Source organism: Vombatus ursinus, unplaced genomic scaffold (assembly GCF_900497805.2).
Source record: "Vombatus ursinus unplaced genomic scaffold, bare-nosed wombat genome assembly UNPS02014768.1, whole genome shotgun sequence".
NCBI classification, from domain to species: domain Eukaryota; kingdom Metazoa; phylum Chordata; class Mammalia; order Diprotodontia; family Vombatidae; genus Vombatus; species Vombatus ursinus.
In genome coordinates, this window is record NW_020954546.1 from 14582079 (window position 1) to 14598869 (window position 16791).

Genomic DNA, 16791 nt, shown 5'->3' on the forward strand with positions numbered 1-16791 from the left:
TTCCTTACTCAGCTCAAGGCTGTGAAAGCCAACTCAGCTCCCCTCCCTCCCTAGCTGGATGTGAACCCTCCTTCCTCCAAGCTGCAGAGGACTCTGGGAGTGCCTTTCCTGGGGCCTTAACGCATTCTGTCCCTCTTTCTTGCAGTTATCTGTATATCCTCAATTTATTATTGTCCAGTTGTTTTCAGTCATGTCCAATGCTTTGCAACCCCATTTGGGGTTTTCTTGGCAAAGATATTAGAATGGTTTGCCATTTCCTTCTCTAGTTCCAGCTCATTTTACAGATGAGGAAACTGAGGCAAACAGCATGAAGTGACTTGCCCAGGGTCACACAGCTAGTAAGTACATATCTGAGGCAAATTTGAACTCAGACCTTCCTGGCTCCAGGCCTAGCACTCTATCCATTGCACCACCTAGCTGCCCATAGACCAATTAGATTGTAGTATTGTGGTGGGGGCATCTTTAGTTGACAGTCAAACTTGGAGTTCTGAGCTTGGAATTACTGTACCTGTCTTCAATATCTGTTCTATCCATCTCCTGGGGTCAGTCTCTTTACCTGTCTTCATCTCAGCACCGTCTCTTCTAAATGATGGTCTCAGACTAGATGACTTTAGGTCCCTTCCTTCCCTAAACCTATGAGCTCGTCTACAGAATATCCCAAAGGTCTTAGTGCATTTTGAAGCTATTAAAGTTTATGAAGCTAAAAACTGCACTAAGACTTTTGAGATGCCCTGTATACACACATCAATGCCTACACCCATATCTATACCTGTGTTACCTATATTTATATCCATATCTGTATTCATATCTGTATGTATAACTGATACCCATATCTGTATATTTATATCAGTATCACTATCTATATCCATATCAGTATTCGTATTCATATCTATAACTGATACCCATATCTATAAGAGATGTATTTATATCAATATCACTATCTATATCTGTATCCATAGCTATATCTGTTATCTATAGCTATGATTTGGGATAGGGGCTCCCCCACAGTGAAACACCTGTTCTGGCAGGACATGAAGATATCCATGGCTTTCTGCTTTCTCCTTGGAGGCCATGGAGTCCATGAGGTCCACTACCCAGCTGCTATAAGTTTACATATTGTCACACCAGGAAATGAGCCTGACAAAATGGCCATTGAGGACAATACCAATGCCAATGCCCGTGTAATGTACCAATGCCAAGATTATTCAAGGGCCCCTATGATGTTGCTTCATTGCTTTCTTGATTTCATCATATTTGGCAGATTTCTCCAGGCAGCAGGTTAGATTCATGACAGACACACTAGGGCTGAGGACATGGAAGACCATGCCCATGGGCATTGCCCTTTCCTATGGGCTTAGTAACACCGGTGGAAGCAGGGGTCGACATCATGCCCACCACCCCATAACTTGTTTCCTACTTAGCAATAAAAGCATATACTGTAGTTATGAGTCCCCCCCCTACAATGTCAAAACTGTCATGAATGACCTTGGATAGGTGGGGCCAAGCAGATGGTAGGGCAGAAGGGACCGCTGATCATCCTAAGGGAATGAGGGTTCACTACAGGCACATAGGGCTCTTGACGAAGGGGCAGAGATGGTGACATGGTTAGCTGTATCCTTCAAGTGGACCCCAGCCTTTTCCAAGGTGGTAAAGACACCAGTGGACTCTTCAATATTCTTAGCATCAGCAGCTCCCCATTTAACATTGGTGGCTCACATTCCTGGAATATAGCAATCACTTCCCAATCATTAACAGCTTTCCATTTTCGGCCTTGACGGTATCCTTGAATTCATCATGGATGGGGTCATTTTAAACCATGCAGTTGTGATCAAGGAAGACATACCTGATAGCCACAATATCTACCCTGCCTGAGATGCATGTAGCCTTGGTCACCAGGTGCCCCAAATAACCAACTCCATTGATTCTGTTGACTACTCTACTTTGTCTCCGGGGATGTGGCTATAACAACAGATACTGGCACCAAGCTTGGGAGAAGAGCTGAAGACACCCCAAAATGGGTTTTTATTTGAAACTATCCTTTCACCTAGCTGCCCTCTAAGACTGATCTGTTACTTTTGCCTAAGGCATTATACATCAATATTTCTTGGATGCATTATTTCTTCAATGTTGGTCATCCTGCCATCAACATAGGATCTTTGACTTTAATATTCATTACCCTTTGGCCAGCTAGGTGGCACAGTGGATAGAGCACAAGGCCTGGAGTCAGGAAGACTCCTCTTTATGAGTTCAAATCCAGCCTCAGATACTTACTAGCCGTGTGACTCTGGGCAAGTTACTTCACCTTGTTTGTCTCAGTTTCCTCATCTGTAAAACAAGCTGGAAAAAGAAATGGCAAACACTCCAGTATCTTTGCCAAGAAAACCCTGAATGGGGTCACGAAGGGTTGGCCATGACTGAAATGATTGAACAACAACAACAAAATCCTTTGGCTAATGTGGTGACTGGCATCTCTGAACTGAGTTGGGCTGGTCCTTAGCAGTTAAGCTGGCTCTATGGTCCAGTGATGAAAAAGCCTGTAGTATTTTGAGTTCAAGGTGCCATATTTTAGGGAGGATATTAATAAGCTGGAGAGTATCATGATAAGAGCAGCTAGGATGGTCAAACTTTGTGTTTATGCAGTATGAGGAGTGGTTCAAATCTGAGAAACTAGTGAATGTTTAGTCTGTAAAGGAGAAGAGTGGTGGGGGGAGGGAAGGCATGTGTTCTGTCTTGGAGGACTTAAAGGGGTCTCACATGGAAAAGAAAATAGTCTTGTGCTGCTTGGCCCCAGATAGCACAGCAAAGATCAGTAAATGGAAGTAGAGAAGAGGAATATTCTAGTTTAATGTTAGGAAAAACTTCCTAGCAGTTAAGGCTCTCCGGGAATGGAAGGGGCTGCTTTTTCGGGAGGTTAAGGCGCTGTCCCGGCCATTTCATCGAGTTGCTAGGGCAATGCAAGGCTCGCTTGTTCAGCAGTTTCTCCAAAGGGCGTTACTCCATGGTGACAGTGGGCGATGGGGCAGTCTAATGGGTTATTGGAGAACTTCACGTATTTCCATGTCTGTCTGCGAACTCCTGGGACTCTTTGGCATCTTAACATTTTGTCTGGGGGTAAAATAAAGACTGCCCCCTACACGATATGTCTGGGTGTGCGGGATCCTGTTGTTCACATTTAGGGAAACAGACCCAAGCTATAGATTTTCCCGGAGTTCTCCAGCTTGGGGCAATAATACAAAGAGGGAGACTGATCCTTCTGAGGTCAAGATGTATCCAGCTCCCTGTGAGCCCTGTGACCCTTACAGGCCACACCTTGTATTTACACCAATTTTGAGCTGACTTAGACACCAACGTGTTGTTTCCACAATGGAATGGTAGCTTCCTGAGGGCAGGGATCCTTTTTGGTTTTGTCTTTGTATCCTCAGCACCTAGCACTCAGCAAGCCTGGAACGCAGCAAGCACTTAACAAATGCTTGTTGATCGATGGATTGCCCCTGTTAAATTATAAATACCAATACAGTATTAATTCATTAAGAGGCTTTAACACTTCAGTGCTGGGAGTTCTTAATCTTTGGTTCTGCGAACTTTTAAAAAATAAATATTTTGATAACTTTTGATATAATTGGCTTCCTTTGTAATCCTTTGGACCTTATTTTATGTGTTTTAAAACATGATTCTGAGAAGCGGTGCATAAGTTTCATCAGACTGCCCAAAGGGGCCAACACACACAGAAATGGTGAAGGACTCTCGCCTTGGTGGGAATCATTTGTCAATTTCTTCCCAAGGGGACAGCCAACGGGGACGGAGGAAGAGGGGAAAAAATATGAAGGTTCTTTCTTGAGATGGTGGGGGTGAGGAGGGGTGGTGCCAGCTACCCAGGACTGAAAGAGGAGGTGAGAGGGCTCCGGAGTCAGACTTGGCTAACTTCACAACTTTGCCGATGGGAACTCTCCCTCTACTGTCCCCTCCCCCAAAACCTTAATCTCTTTCTCCTCCAGTAAACCCAGTTGGCACCACATTTTGAAGGATAGACCATGACCCGGGATGAAGGGCTGCCAGACTCAAATGCTGCCCAGGTGTTCTATGAGAAGTATGAGCCCAAAGAGATCCTGGGGAGGTAAGATCCCTTTCCTCCAGGCCCTTCTCCTAACCTTCCTTGAGAGCTCAGGCCTTTCCATGGGTGATCTCTCTTTCTGAATCCACCCACCGCTGGTCCTTTTCCCTCTTTGGAACCCTTCAAACTGGGGCTCTGGACCTCATGTGCCAGGCAAGCAAAGGGGATGAAGACCAGTCCAGACGTTCCCCTCCCTTCAAAAGTTAGGGTTATTCTGTCTCTGCCCACTTGAACCCAGCCTTAGTTAGGGGTTTCTGGTCCTAATGCATAGCTTAATGGAGAGACTTGGACTGCAAATTAGGACACCTAGATTCATGGTATCTTGAGAAGAACACTAACTTTGGAGTCAGAGGACCTGGGTTCAAAACTTCCCTCTGATGTTTCCTACCTGGGTGACCCTGGGCAAGCATTTTTATCTCCACAAGACTCAGTTTCCTCCTTTTTAAAATGAGAGGGTAGGGCTAGTTCGCAGTGAGGTTCCTTTCAGCTCTGGACAGGATTCTAGTCTCAACTCTGCTGTGGGACCTTAGATGAAATATTGACCCTCTCTGGAGTTCTCTTTTCTCACCTATAAAGTATCATCTCCCTTTTGGTGGGCTGACCCCCTACTCCTTCAGATTGCTGGAAATGCCTGCCCCCTCCCCAGATAAGCCTCTTTTTCCAGGGGCGTGAGCAGCGTGGTGAGACGCTGTATCCACAAGATGAGCAGGAAGGAATATGCGGTGAAGATTATCGATATCACCGCTGGCAGCCTGAACCCTGAGGAGATCCAGGAGCTGCGGGAGGCCACCATCAAGGAAATTGACATCTTGCGCAAGGTCTCCGGGCACCCCAACGTCAGTGAGTCCCCCCACCCTCAGCTGCCATCCTCTAACCAGGGAGAGGGAGGGTTTGGGGGGGTGGGGCAAAAGCCAGGTGCTGGAGGATGAGGAGGTGGGATGGGGAACATGAGAGGGGGACCAAGGATAGTCAGTCTATACCTGTACCCCCAAGACACCAAACTGGGACAATTAGAAATACCTTTTTGTTTTTGCCTGAAATATCCAGGTAATTGTATTGGTTCCTGACTTTTCATTGCCTGTATAGACCCAGTCAAGCTATCTTCCTGAGATCTGAGAACCCTAAATAGTGAATGCTCACCCAGGAGAGAAGGATTAGCCTGGCCTTCTCTCTCAGTCAGGCATGAAGACCCAGCCTTTCCAGTTTTCCCCAAACTCTCTTCCCTTTCCTTCAAGCACACAGGCAGGGCTGGCTGCAGGTGGAGGTAGGGATGGGGAGTGGGAGCAGGTGGAGGGATGAAGTCAGGCAAAGCTGCTGGCCAGCTGCCTGGAAAGCATAAAGAAGCAGCTATGGGCACCTTTGTCCACAACCCCACCATCTCCAGTTCAAGCCCAATCAGATCCTGCACTGAAGCTCCCGTTACTACCATCCCTCCACATCTGACCTTCCCAGGGCCTTTGCCCCAGTCCCCCTCCTTGCATCCTTCCCCCAAACAACATCTTCTCTGCAGCCTGAAGCTAGCTGGTCATTTCCATTACAGTCCAGCTGAAGGACACTTATGAGACCAACACTTTCTTCTTCCTGGTGTTTGACCTGTGAGTACCTGGCCCCCATAGCCAGCCATTCTCTCAGGCAGGGGTAGGGGGGTCTCAGAGTTAGCCATTCCTGATTTATACTGGAGGGAGCCAGTCCCCAAGACCCTTCCAGTTCTATGCCATGATGCAGCATGATGCAGGGAAGTGAACCTTGGATGTGGGCTCTGAAAATCCATCTTCTCATCCTAGCTTGTCCTCTTAGCAATAAGTCACTCTGCCTCTAGAACCTCAGTTTCCTGTTCTGTAAAATGGGAACAATAGTAGCCATACTGTTGAATTCACAGCAAGAAAATTAACACTTTAATGCTATAAAAATAGGAACTCTAATTGTGGCTCACCTGGGGACATCTCATCCATTTTTAGCCTTGCAAGATTCAGAGCTGGAAGACACCTTAGAGATCAGAGGATGATAGATCTCATCTAGTCCAAGCTTCTCATTTTACAGTGGGGGAAACTGAGGTTGAGAGAAGAGCAGTGATCTGCTTCTGAACAGCATGGTCCAGACAGACAAGACCAATCTCATGGAGTGGAATGGTCTTTGGTCCAGACGTCTGAAGAAGCACTAAGCTGTGTGATCCCCGGGCAAGTCACCTCACCACCTCTCACTGTCCTCAGCTGTAAAACAAGGGACTAGATGCTCTTGAAGGTTTCTTCCAGCTCTAAATCAAGGATTCTTTGCGCCCATGAACAGAAGATTTACAGGGAAGGGAGACGCTTGCAAGGCTAAAAATGGATGAGATGTCCCTGGGTGAGCCACAATTAGAGTTCCTATTTTTATAGCATTAAAGTGTTAATTTTCTTGCTGTGAATTCAACAGTATGGCTACTATTGTTCCCATTTTACAGAAGAGGAAACTGAGGTTCTAGAGGCAGAGTGACTTATTGCTAAGAGGACAATAATAATAATAATTATTATTATTAATACTATCAATTCTACGAGGGACCCAATACTCTCTGAGGTTTCCTGTCCCCAAATCCCTGACCCTATTATCCCTCATTGATTACTGACCATCTCCTCCTTTGTTGCAACAGGAGCCCCATCCCTTTTTTGGGGTGCTAAAGGCAGGATAAGAAGAAGGGAATTAGGACTGAGATTGTTCCCAGAGGAGCCGTATGACTTGGGGGTGGTGATGGTGATAACAACCCAGAGAAAATGAGATGGGCATATCCACTTGTGCATTTTTTTTTAAACCACGGAGAAACTCCTGAGTTTCTCTGGCTAGGATTAGCTGCAGCTGTCCTTGGTTCTTCATGGTATTACAGCTGCTGAGTAGGCAGCAGGGGAAGGAGTAAGGAAGGGGGGAGGGAAATGGCAGTTGGAGTGTCTCTGACCTTCAGCAAGAGTTGTTTAAATGGCTATTTTTATAAACCCCACCCAGATGTGACCAGGATGGGGGTGGGGTGGAAGGGCAGAATAAGGGTAAGGAAAAGAAAAAAAAATGAATCTGGTATCAAACCCCAAAGCCCTTTGCTTGTCTTCTGATAAGGTGCTACCTTGCCTACTACCACCCTGACAGGGAGCCCTCAGGGCTGGGGGTCTGGCTCACATGCACCAGGCTCTCAACTCTGAGCATCTTGTCTCTGTCACCCAGTGAAACTTGACCCCACACAGATTGGACCAGGCCACTGGTGAGATAAATGTAAGTTGAGGCACACCGTTCCCCATCAGCCTGTGCCATCACACTACCATCACAGACTGGTCTCTGAGCTTCCATCCAAGTCTTGAGATTCCTGGGTTTATCTCATCTCACTGTTCTTCTCTCTCATTCCCTCCCTCTCTTTTATGCTTCCTGCTACCTCAACCTTTCTCCCTCAGTCAAGTCAATCAGTCAGTCAGTCAGTCAGTCAACAAACATTCCATAGGCATTTACGATGTTCGAGGCACTGGGGAATTAAACAACAACAACAACGACAACAACAACAAAGAAAAAAGTCCCTGCCCTCAAGTAGCTCACAATCTAATGGGAAAGAGAACCTGAAAACAATTAGGTACAAACAATATATATTCAGGATTAATTGCAGATAATCTCAGGAGGAAAGTGCTAGCATTAAGGGGGATGGGGAAAGGCTTCTTTTCCCAAACCCTGAGCCCCTGCACCTATGTTGGGTAGCAGCTCCCCTTTTTTTCTGGGACTTTATGCTAGTTGGTTGCCATAGAGATATAGGGACCCAAAGGAGTGCCTTGAGTAGGATGGGGCAGAATTGGGGTAGGAGGGTCTTGTGCATTCATCCAGTCTCTCTTCTCCCCTCTCTTCAACACCTGCCTGTAGGATGAAGAAAGGCGAGCTCTTTGACTACCTGACCGAAAAGGTCACCTTGAGTGAGAAAGAAACCAGGTGAGGGGAGTCAGTCACTAGATACTCTTTGCCTCCATTCCCTACCCTGCTAGGAGTTCTTATTATTTCTGTGAGGGACTCAGTGCTTTCTGAGGTTTCCAAATCCAAAATTGCATGACTGTGTGATTCCTCTGATAACTGCCTCTCTCCAATTTTGCTGCCTTTTCTTGGGGCGTTGAAGGAGAAGGGAATCAGGACTGGGATTCTAATCAGACGAGCTACATGGCTTGGGTGGTGGTGGTAGTGATAATGGCCAGATGTTCTTTCACACTCTAGGTACGAGGGTTTCTGATTTTGGGGAGTATGCTGGGTAAGGCTAGGTGCTATCTCTCTGCACGAGGAAATGTGGGCAGGATGCACACCTAGGAGAGGGAGTGTGGAGTCTTACTTCTTTCCTATATGATGGTTCTAAGAGCCACAGTCCCTCCTTGGAGGCTGACAAATGCTTGGGTCCTGGTTCAGAAGTTCATGGACCTCAATGTAGAGGACTGGTTGAGGCTCAGGGGCCAGGGTGACCTGAAGAACTCCTCCCCTCTCCTCTCCTTTCCTTCTTCATTTCCTCCCCTTCCCTCACCACCAGGAAGATCATGAGGGCCCTGCTGGAGGTGATCTGCTACCTGCACAAGCTGGGCATCGTACACAGAGACCTAAAGCCAGAAAACATCCTCCTAGATGATGATATGAATATCAAACTCACTGACTTTGGATTCTCCTGCCAGCTGGACCCTGGAGAGAAGCTTCGAGGTAGGGCAGCCAGGACCTTCTTCCTATTTTCCAACCTGTTGCCTGCTGCAGGGCTACCTGACTAGTCACTTGCCTCCTCCATGCTCTTCTCTCCTGGAGAGTTGACTAGTGATTGGGCCAAGATTAACTGTGACAGGTCTCTTGCTCCAACTATATTGTTTCTGTAGATTTTTTTCTCTTCCTCTTCCCTTTTCCTCCTCCTCCTCTCTTTCCCTTCTCTTTCTCCTCTTCCTTCTCCCCATTCTCCTCCTTTTTTTCCACCTTCTCCTTTTCCTTCTCTCTCCCTCCCAGTTTGAGCGTCTTCCTTAATGTCCCCTTCTCTTTTACTCCTGCCAGAGGTGTGTGGGACTCCCAGCTACCTGGCCCCTGAAATCCTTGAGTGCTCCATGAATGACAGCCACCCTGGTTATGGGAAGGAAGTGGACATGTGAGTCTGGGAAAAGGGGAGTGGTCATTGTAAAGGGTGGTCACAAATCAGGGGTAGAAGGGGACAGTGATTAATTTGTGAGGTGTAGGGTTTTGGAAGGAACAGAGATATAGGAAAAAAATTAAGAACAGTAGGGTCCACAGTAATGGAAAGGAAAAAATGGAAAGAAAACAGAATTCAAGTCAATGCAAGAAGCAATGACCAATCTTAACTTCAGAGAATTGATGATGAAACACGCTTCACTCTTCTTATTAGAGGAGTGGGGGGCTGCAGGTATAGAGTGAAATATACACTGCCAGGCATGGCCAATATGCGCTCTTGGTTTGCTTTACTTCTGTATTACAAGGGAAGATTCTATTAGTGGTAATGGTGGTGGTGTTAGTGTGTGTGTGTGTGTGTGTGTGTGTGTGTGTATGTGTGAGATTGGGAAGTGAGAGATGTAAATAAAATACATTTCAAAAGAAATATTGAGCTGTACCCTGAGTGCTGGTGTCTGGAGTCCTTCCAGCGTGATCTCTGCCCTTCCCTTCTACTCCCAGGTGGAGCACAGGTGTGATTATGTATACCCTCCTGGCCGGCTCGCCCCCTTTCTGGCACCGCAAGCAGATGCTGATGTTGAGAATGATCATGAGTGGCAACTACCAGTTTGGCTCCCCAGAGTGGGATGATCGATCAGACACTGTAAAGGACCTTGTGAGTACTTGGCTCTCCCTTCTAGGTTGGAGCCAGGGAGAGAAGAGGAAATGAGAAAGGCAGTGTGGGGCCATGAAGAGTATTGGACTGGAAGTCAGGAAATGTGGGTTCTAGTCCTGGTGGTATTATTATTTAGATGCGTGACCTTGGGTTAATCATTTCTGTGCCTCAGTTCCTTCCTCTGTCAGATGAGGGAGATGGACTGGATAATCTCCAAGGTCCCATCTGGCTCTGATACTCCAAATCTCCTCTGTCATTTAAAGCCCTTCTATATCTATCTACCTCTCTCTCTCTCTCTCTCTCTCTCCATATATATATATATATATATATATACATACACATATATATGCATATATACTTCTCTATGTAGAGCTAGCTCTATCTATATCTGTGTATCTATCTCTTGGCTATCTTTTTCTTCAACCTCTATTTCTAGACCAATTTCACATTACTCCTCAAGTTCTCTTTTCCAGCTTACTGGCTGTTCTCCAATGATGGATGACATCTAGTCCTCCCCCTCCCGCATCCCATCTGTCATCTCTGCACCTGTCCTTGAGAGCCTCTTCCTTCCTCCCTCTTGGAATTCCCAGCTCCCTGCTGTCAAACTCAACTAGAAACAACCCCCACAGCCACATATTGACTTAGAAAACCACAACTTCACATTATCTATGTTGTATCCTATTTTTATTTATCTTATTAAGTATTTCCCAATTCTATTTTGATCTGAGTGGAACTTCACTCAGAGTGTTGTCCATTCATGTCCCTCAAGGCACAAGCTTGACCCCTCTGGTCTACAGGCAGCCTTTCCACAATACTCCCAGGGGATATTGCTCTCCCTGCCTCCCCACCCAAATCACCCTATATTTAGTTTTATAGAATCATGTATCTAGACATCAGAGGGACCTTAGAAACCATCTAGCACCACCTCTAAATTTAACATATGAGGACAATGAGGCTCAGAGAATGACAGGATTTTCCGAGGTCACACAAGTAGTAGGCAACAGGATTTGAACCTTGGTCCTGTGACTCAAAAAGCCCCATTCTTTCCACCGTACCAGGATGTCACCATTTCCTACGTATTTTGTATTGACTTATCTGTGTACATTGCACCACTGCAGTAGAATCTATGCTGCACAAGGGCAGAGGCTGTTTTGGTTTTTGTCATTATGATCCTAGGACGGTGCTTTGTGGATAGCTGGCACTTAATGTTCATGGAATGAATGAATTAAGGAAGGAAGGAAGGAAGGAAAGAAGAAAGGAAGGAAGGGAGGGAGGGAGGGATAGTTCTACTCTGGATATGCTGGGGTCTCAGGGGAAGGAGGGTCTTCCTTGGTCCCTTCAGGGGAGGAGGTGGACAAGGAAACATAGATGGGTAGAATTCTGCCCCGAGATAGTGGAGAGCTGGGAATTGGAGGAGGGAGGGACTCGGGAGAGTCTCCTATTTTCCCAATGCCAAGTTTCCTCTATAGTACAACCCGTGTATTGCAGCCTGGGCCCCCAGAGTGGCCCTGCAGTACTGCTAAGGGGATCCTCTGGCTCTTCCCAGATCTCTCAGCTCCTGATCCTGAGCCCACAGCAACGGTGCACCGCTGAGGACGCCCTGGCTCACCCCTTTTTCCAGCAATATGTGGTCGAGGAAGTGCGTCACTTCAGTCCCAGGGGGAAGTTCAAGGTAGAGGCTTTTTGACTCGCATTCCCCTGACGTCGCTCTCACTTGCTCACTTGTTCTCGCTCATTCGTCCATTCTGGACCTCCACCACCTTCTCTCATCTCAGTCTAATCCACATCTTTCTGGCCTCGGAGGGGAACCCAGAAATCAGCTGAGAGGCCCTCTTTGTCCTATCACACAAAGATCATTCCCTGAGGGCCTAGTGTGGGTGATGATTCCCTCTTCTCTAACACAGGCTGGAAAGGGTAAAACTGACCTCCTAGGGACCCCTCCACCTTCCCAATCCAAAGGGGCTCAATCGGCCTCTTATTCTACTGAAAAAGAGACGAGGTAGTGGAGAGGGGAGCCTCCCTCAGATTCAGGCTGGCCCAAGCAGCTTCTGAGATCCTTTCTGATTCCTCAGAATTTGTCACTTAGTATAATGTGTGACGATAAGCAAGTAACTTTCCTTCTCTGGCCTCAGTTTTGTAGCTTTCTCATACAGAAAATGGGCATAAAATACTTATATTCTCTATTTCCCTGGGCTATTGGCAGGAAAATACTTTGTAAACCTTAAAGCAGCACAGAAATGTGGATGAGCTATCGGACTGTCTCTCCATCAGTGCAGGCGGGCACCTTATCATCTTGGAGAGAGATCTGGACTACCTGAGATATTAAGGGACTTGTCCAGAATCATACAGCCAGAGGGTCAGAGGCAGAGCCTCCAATACAGATTTTCATGGCTCTTTGGAGAGCTGAGTTGGTGCTATCATTGCCCTTCAAGGGATCACAGATTTAGAGCTGGAAGGAACCTTACAGGTCATTTAGGCCGGCCCACTCATTTTACAGAATAACTGAGGCACAGAGACGGTAAGGTACTTGTTCATGGTCACAGTAGCTATGGAAGAGCTTGATTCGCATTCAGGGCCTCTGACTTCTCCAATCCATTGCTTCACCGATGTAGGGAGGTTCCCCCAGGAAGAAATGCGGGGGCTACCCCTGGGGTTCCCCCTCCCCCACGCTGTGCTCTCCTTCGCCTCTTCTGCAGGTGATCGTCTTGACCGTGCTGGCCTCCGTGCGGATCTACTACATGTACCGGCGCGTGAAGCCAGTGACCCGAGAAATCGTCCTCCGAGATCCCTACGCTCTTCGGCCGCTGCGGAAGCTCATCGATGCCTGTGCCTTCCGAATCTATGGACACTGGGTGAAGAAAGGCCAGCAACAGAACCGGGCCGCGCTCTTCGAGAACACTCCCAAGGCTGTGCTCTTCTCCCTGGCTGAGGAGGAAGGCTTCTGAGTGTCTGGGGAGCCCAAACCCCAGCGCTGCCTGCTCTGGCTGTGTGACTTTGGCTGGGTTACCTGCCTGCCCTGGGCCCTGGGAGCTCCTCAGGGTGCTCTGCTTCTCCCTGTCCTCCCCAGGGGTGTGGAGAATTGGGGTAGAGCCTAAGGAGGCAACCTGAGGGAAGTGCTTCAGAGATGAGCCCTTCTGCTGAGGGCACCCCTTGTGCTGGCTCTAACGCCCTCCCTGTTGGGTCTCCCAGGGGCAGAGCAGGCCATTCCCCTGATTGCTAATTAGGGGCTCAATCTGCAGGACCCAGTTGAAGGGCACGGGCAAGGGCAAGGGAGAAGTCAGGCTGGGGGGCTCTGCCTTCCTGCTCAGGCCTCTCTGAATGATGCTCCCTGAGGAGCCTGGGCCCCTCAACCTCTGCCCACCTCCATTCTCCCCAGTTCTGCCAGACAGCATACAGTGGTAGAAAGTGCCCTGGATTAGGGGTCTGGAAAGCCAGCTTCTAGTCTCGATTCTGCTATTGGTCAGTTGTGTGCCCTGGGGCCAGTCACTGCACCACTCTGAACCGCAACTTCCCTCAACAGCCAAGTGAAGGACTTGCCTAAGATCAGAGCTTCCCAATCTGGGTTCCACAGAGCCCAGGGGTTAGACACAATGACACTAGGGATTCCAGGAAAACGTTTAAAAGCAAGTGCAATTTCCCCCTCTCAAATATGATACGCTGAGCTAAAACATGAAATCTGTGTCTGAAATATAAAATTACATATTATAAATATCAGTTGCTTTTTTTTTGGTACAAAGAGGCTTCATTTAATCTATTTTACTCTAAAATTTTTCTGAATCCCCCTTACCCAACTCCTTTATTTTCAGAGACTATTCCAGAATCTCAGATCTTATTACTTCCACTCACTGGAACATTATTTTTGGGGATCTGACAATGAATTTCAAGGCTCAGATGAATAGTTTCTAGCTAAATTAGTTTGAGAAATTATGCACTCTATGGTCTCCTAGGTTCATCCTATTTCCAACAGTTTGTGATTCTTGGCTATGAGCTCTGTGGCTCTTTATTCAATAGGCAGATGGGTGTGTTTGCTGCACCTGTGTTCAAAACTGGAGGTTGGGTTCCTTGAGTTGGTGGTGGTCCTAGTTCCATATACCTGGATTATTCTTTAGTCAAACTGTTCTTGCCACAGTAGAATTGAGTGGGTGGTGGTGAGGTGACAGACGGGATAGAAACATGGAAACATGAAGAATGACTATTGTGTGTGTGTGTGTGTGTGTGTGTGTGTGTGTGTGTGTGTGTGGTGTAGCCAGGAAAAAGTTGACTTAGCTCTTTCTGTCCTTCAGAGCTGAGGCTTTGTTAGCTAAGGCAGTATCCTGATTCCGAGTCCTGGTAGACCATAAGGGCAGAGGTTAGTGTGGTTTCTCACCTTTGTCTCTTGGACACTGCTCACAGATTTCTAGGTAGATAGTCTGGTTGACATGGGGGTAGCACCCCAAGTTGTCCATGGCAGCAGTTTAGAGTAGAGCCTGTTCTGTTATCTGAGAGTGAGTAGAGAACAGCCAATGGGTCAGGACCTGGGACAGCATTCCCACTCAAACCCTTGGTGTCCAAACACGCTAAGGCTGAGGGAGGGAGTCAGGGAAGGAAGATTCCAGTGCAGGAGATTTTCTTCATTGAGCTTTCTTTATCATCTTCTTGAAGCTCATCCTGGAGTCAGTAGTTTTGACAATAATTAACTAAGTTGTGCAACTTGGGCAAGCCTCTTTCTGTGAACCTCAGTTTCCTCTTTTGTAAAATAGTGATAGTGGATTAGATAATCTCTGTTTCCTTCTAGCTTGAACATTCTATGATTCTGAAGTTCACCTGTATCAGAACCAGGATTCGGTCAGTAATGGAACATATCAGACTAGAGATGATGCTAGTGTAGGCCCTCATCACTTCCTGCCTACACCATTGCAATAGACTACCTGTTGGTTTGTTTAAATCTCTCCCACTCCAGTCTTTCCTCCACTTAGTTGTCAAATTGATTTTCCTAAAGCCCTAGTCTGACAATGTCATCTCCTAGTCAGTAAAAATTAATGGCTTCTTAAAAAGCAGCAAATGTAAACGCCTCTGTTTGGCTTATGAAGCCCTTTCTAACCTGCTTCCTTCTACCTTTCTGGTCTTCTTACACCTGACGTTCCCCTCCCACCACATACAGTACTCTGTGATCCAGTGACAAGGGCCTCTTTGCTGTTCTTCTCTCAGGAGACTCCATCCCTCAGCTCTGAACATATCCCTGACTGTCTCCCATGCCTAGAACTTTCTCCATCTTCATCTCCAATTCCTGGTTTCCTTCATGGCACAGCTAAAGTTCTATCTTCTGCATGAAGCCATTTCTGATCCTACCTTAGTACTGGTGCCTTCCCTGTACTTCGTCCTGTTAGCTCTAATTTGTCCTGTATGGGGTGTCCCAAAAGTCTTTTTTTCAATTTTAAGCTTTAATAGCTTAAGACCAAGTTAAGGCTTTTGTGACAACTTGTATATAAAACACCTTGTTTTTATTTGGTGGTTTGCATGTTGGCTTCCAAATTAAACTGTGAGCTCCTTGAGAGCAGGGACTGACTTTTGACTCTCTTTGTATCCCCACCACTTAGCCCATAGTTGGACTTAATAAATACTAGTTGACTTACTGGGGGAGACCTGAGTTTGAATCCTGCTTCCAACACGTACTCACAGTATGGTCACAGGTAAAAGTCCCTCAATGTTTTGCCTGTTAGTTCCCTCTAAAATGGGAACGCTGATGGTCCTTGTAATTCCTGCCCTCCCAGGGTTGGTGTGAGGCGTATGAGAGGCCATCTGGCCAGTGGCTCTCTAAATATAGTCCTCTGACCCCTGAAGTCTTTGAAGTCAAGATTATTTTTCTAATAATACTAAGATGTTATTTGCCTATTAAAATTCTCCTCCCCTTTCTAACTGCATATCTGTGAGAGGCCAGATTTTCTTCATATACTTCAATCAAAACCACATATCACATTTCTTGCAATCACAGCAAGATTGAATGCAGAGGCACATAAGAGAATCCAGCTGTCTTCTATTAAGCCAGACATTAAAGAGATTTGCAAAAAAAGGGTAAAACACTGCTACTCTTCTCACTAGATTTTCTTTGTTTTGGAAAATACAATTATTTTTCATAAAATATGTTATGTTAACATGTACTGGATTTAACATTATTTTTGAATGAATTAATAAACATTTTGAACACTTATCAGTTTTACTTTCTGATCCAGTGATATCAATAGAGATAACCCACAAAACTAAAGCTCTTTGGGGTCCTCAATTTTTAAGAGTGTGAAGGCATCCCAAGACCCCAAACTGCTGATCTAGTTGAACTTTCTCATAGTAGAGATGAGGGAACTAGGACTTGGAGAATTTTCATGACTTGCCAAATGTCACCCAGGTAAAAAACATCAGAGGCAGCATTTGAACTCAGGTCCTGACTCTAGACTGAGCTGACTCGAGTCAAGGCTCTTCCCATTCAACCAAACTATTGATGAACGCCAGCTACTCTTCAGATCTCAAGGTAATATACAAATACCCATTACTCTTAGCCTGCCTGTGTCGAGGGCAGGCTTCAGAGCTAGGGAAAATGCTCAGTGGTTGCATTTTAAAGGCATCTGGCTATTTATGCATCATCAGAGGACCTCATCGGGGAGACTCGCCAGTCAGGATGATAAAACCCTTCAAATGACTGAAAGCCTTCACCAGTCTGCCAGACAATATTTCATGGCCCCTGGAGGCAGCTCTGTGCCCTCATGAAGGTGGTATTTATCCAAAGGAAATGTCTCATAAATAATCAAGTGAATCTTTGAATATTTCAGCATCATTGTTCCTAGCATGGGTTCTGAGAGCATCATCATATGAGTCACACCTTCCAACCACACACACACACCTGGCCTGCTGAGCT

General features: G+C 46.5%; 1 protein-coding gene across 1 annotated transcript in view; it reads left to right on the forward strand.

Moving 5' to 3' along the window:
• PHKG1 (phosphorylase kinase catalytic subunit gamma 1) overlaps positions 1–16078 on the forward strand; it is a 17457-nt gene extending 1379 nt beyond the window's left edge. Inside the window, exons 2-10 of the mRNA XM_027862525.1 lie at positions 3996–4114; positions 4776–4951; positions 5652–5706; positions 7976–8041; positions 8622–8785; positions 9122–9212; positions 9752–9905; positions 11452–11577; positions 12602–16078. Of these exons, the coding sequence (XP_027718326.1) occupies positions 4032–4114; positions 4776–4951; positions 5652–5706; positions 7976–8041; positions 8622–8785; positions 9122–9212; positions 9752–9905; positions 11452–11577; positions 12602–12850 (1164 nt within the window). The 5' untranslated portion in view covers positions 3996–4031 and the 3' untranslated portion in view covers positions 12851–16078. The remainder of the gene's footprint in view (positions 1–3995; positions 4115–4775; positions 4952–5651; positions 5707–7975; positions 8042–8621; positions 8786–9121; positions 9213–9751; positions 9906–11451; positions 11578–12601) is intronic.
• The last annotated feature ends 713 nt before the right edge of the window (positions 16079–16791 follow it).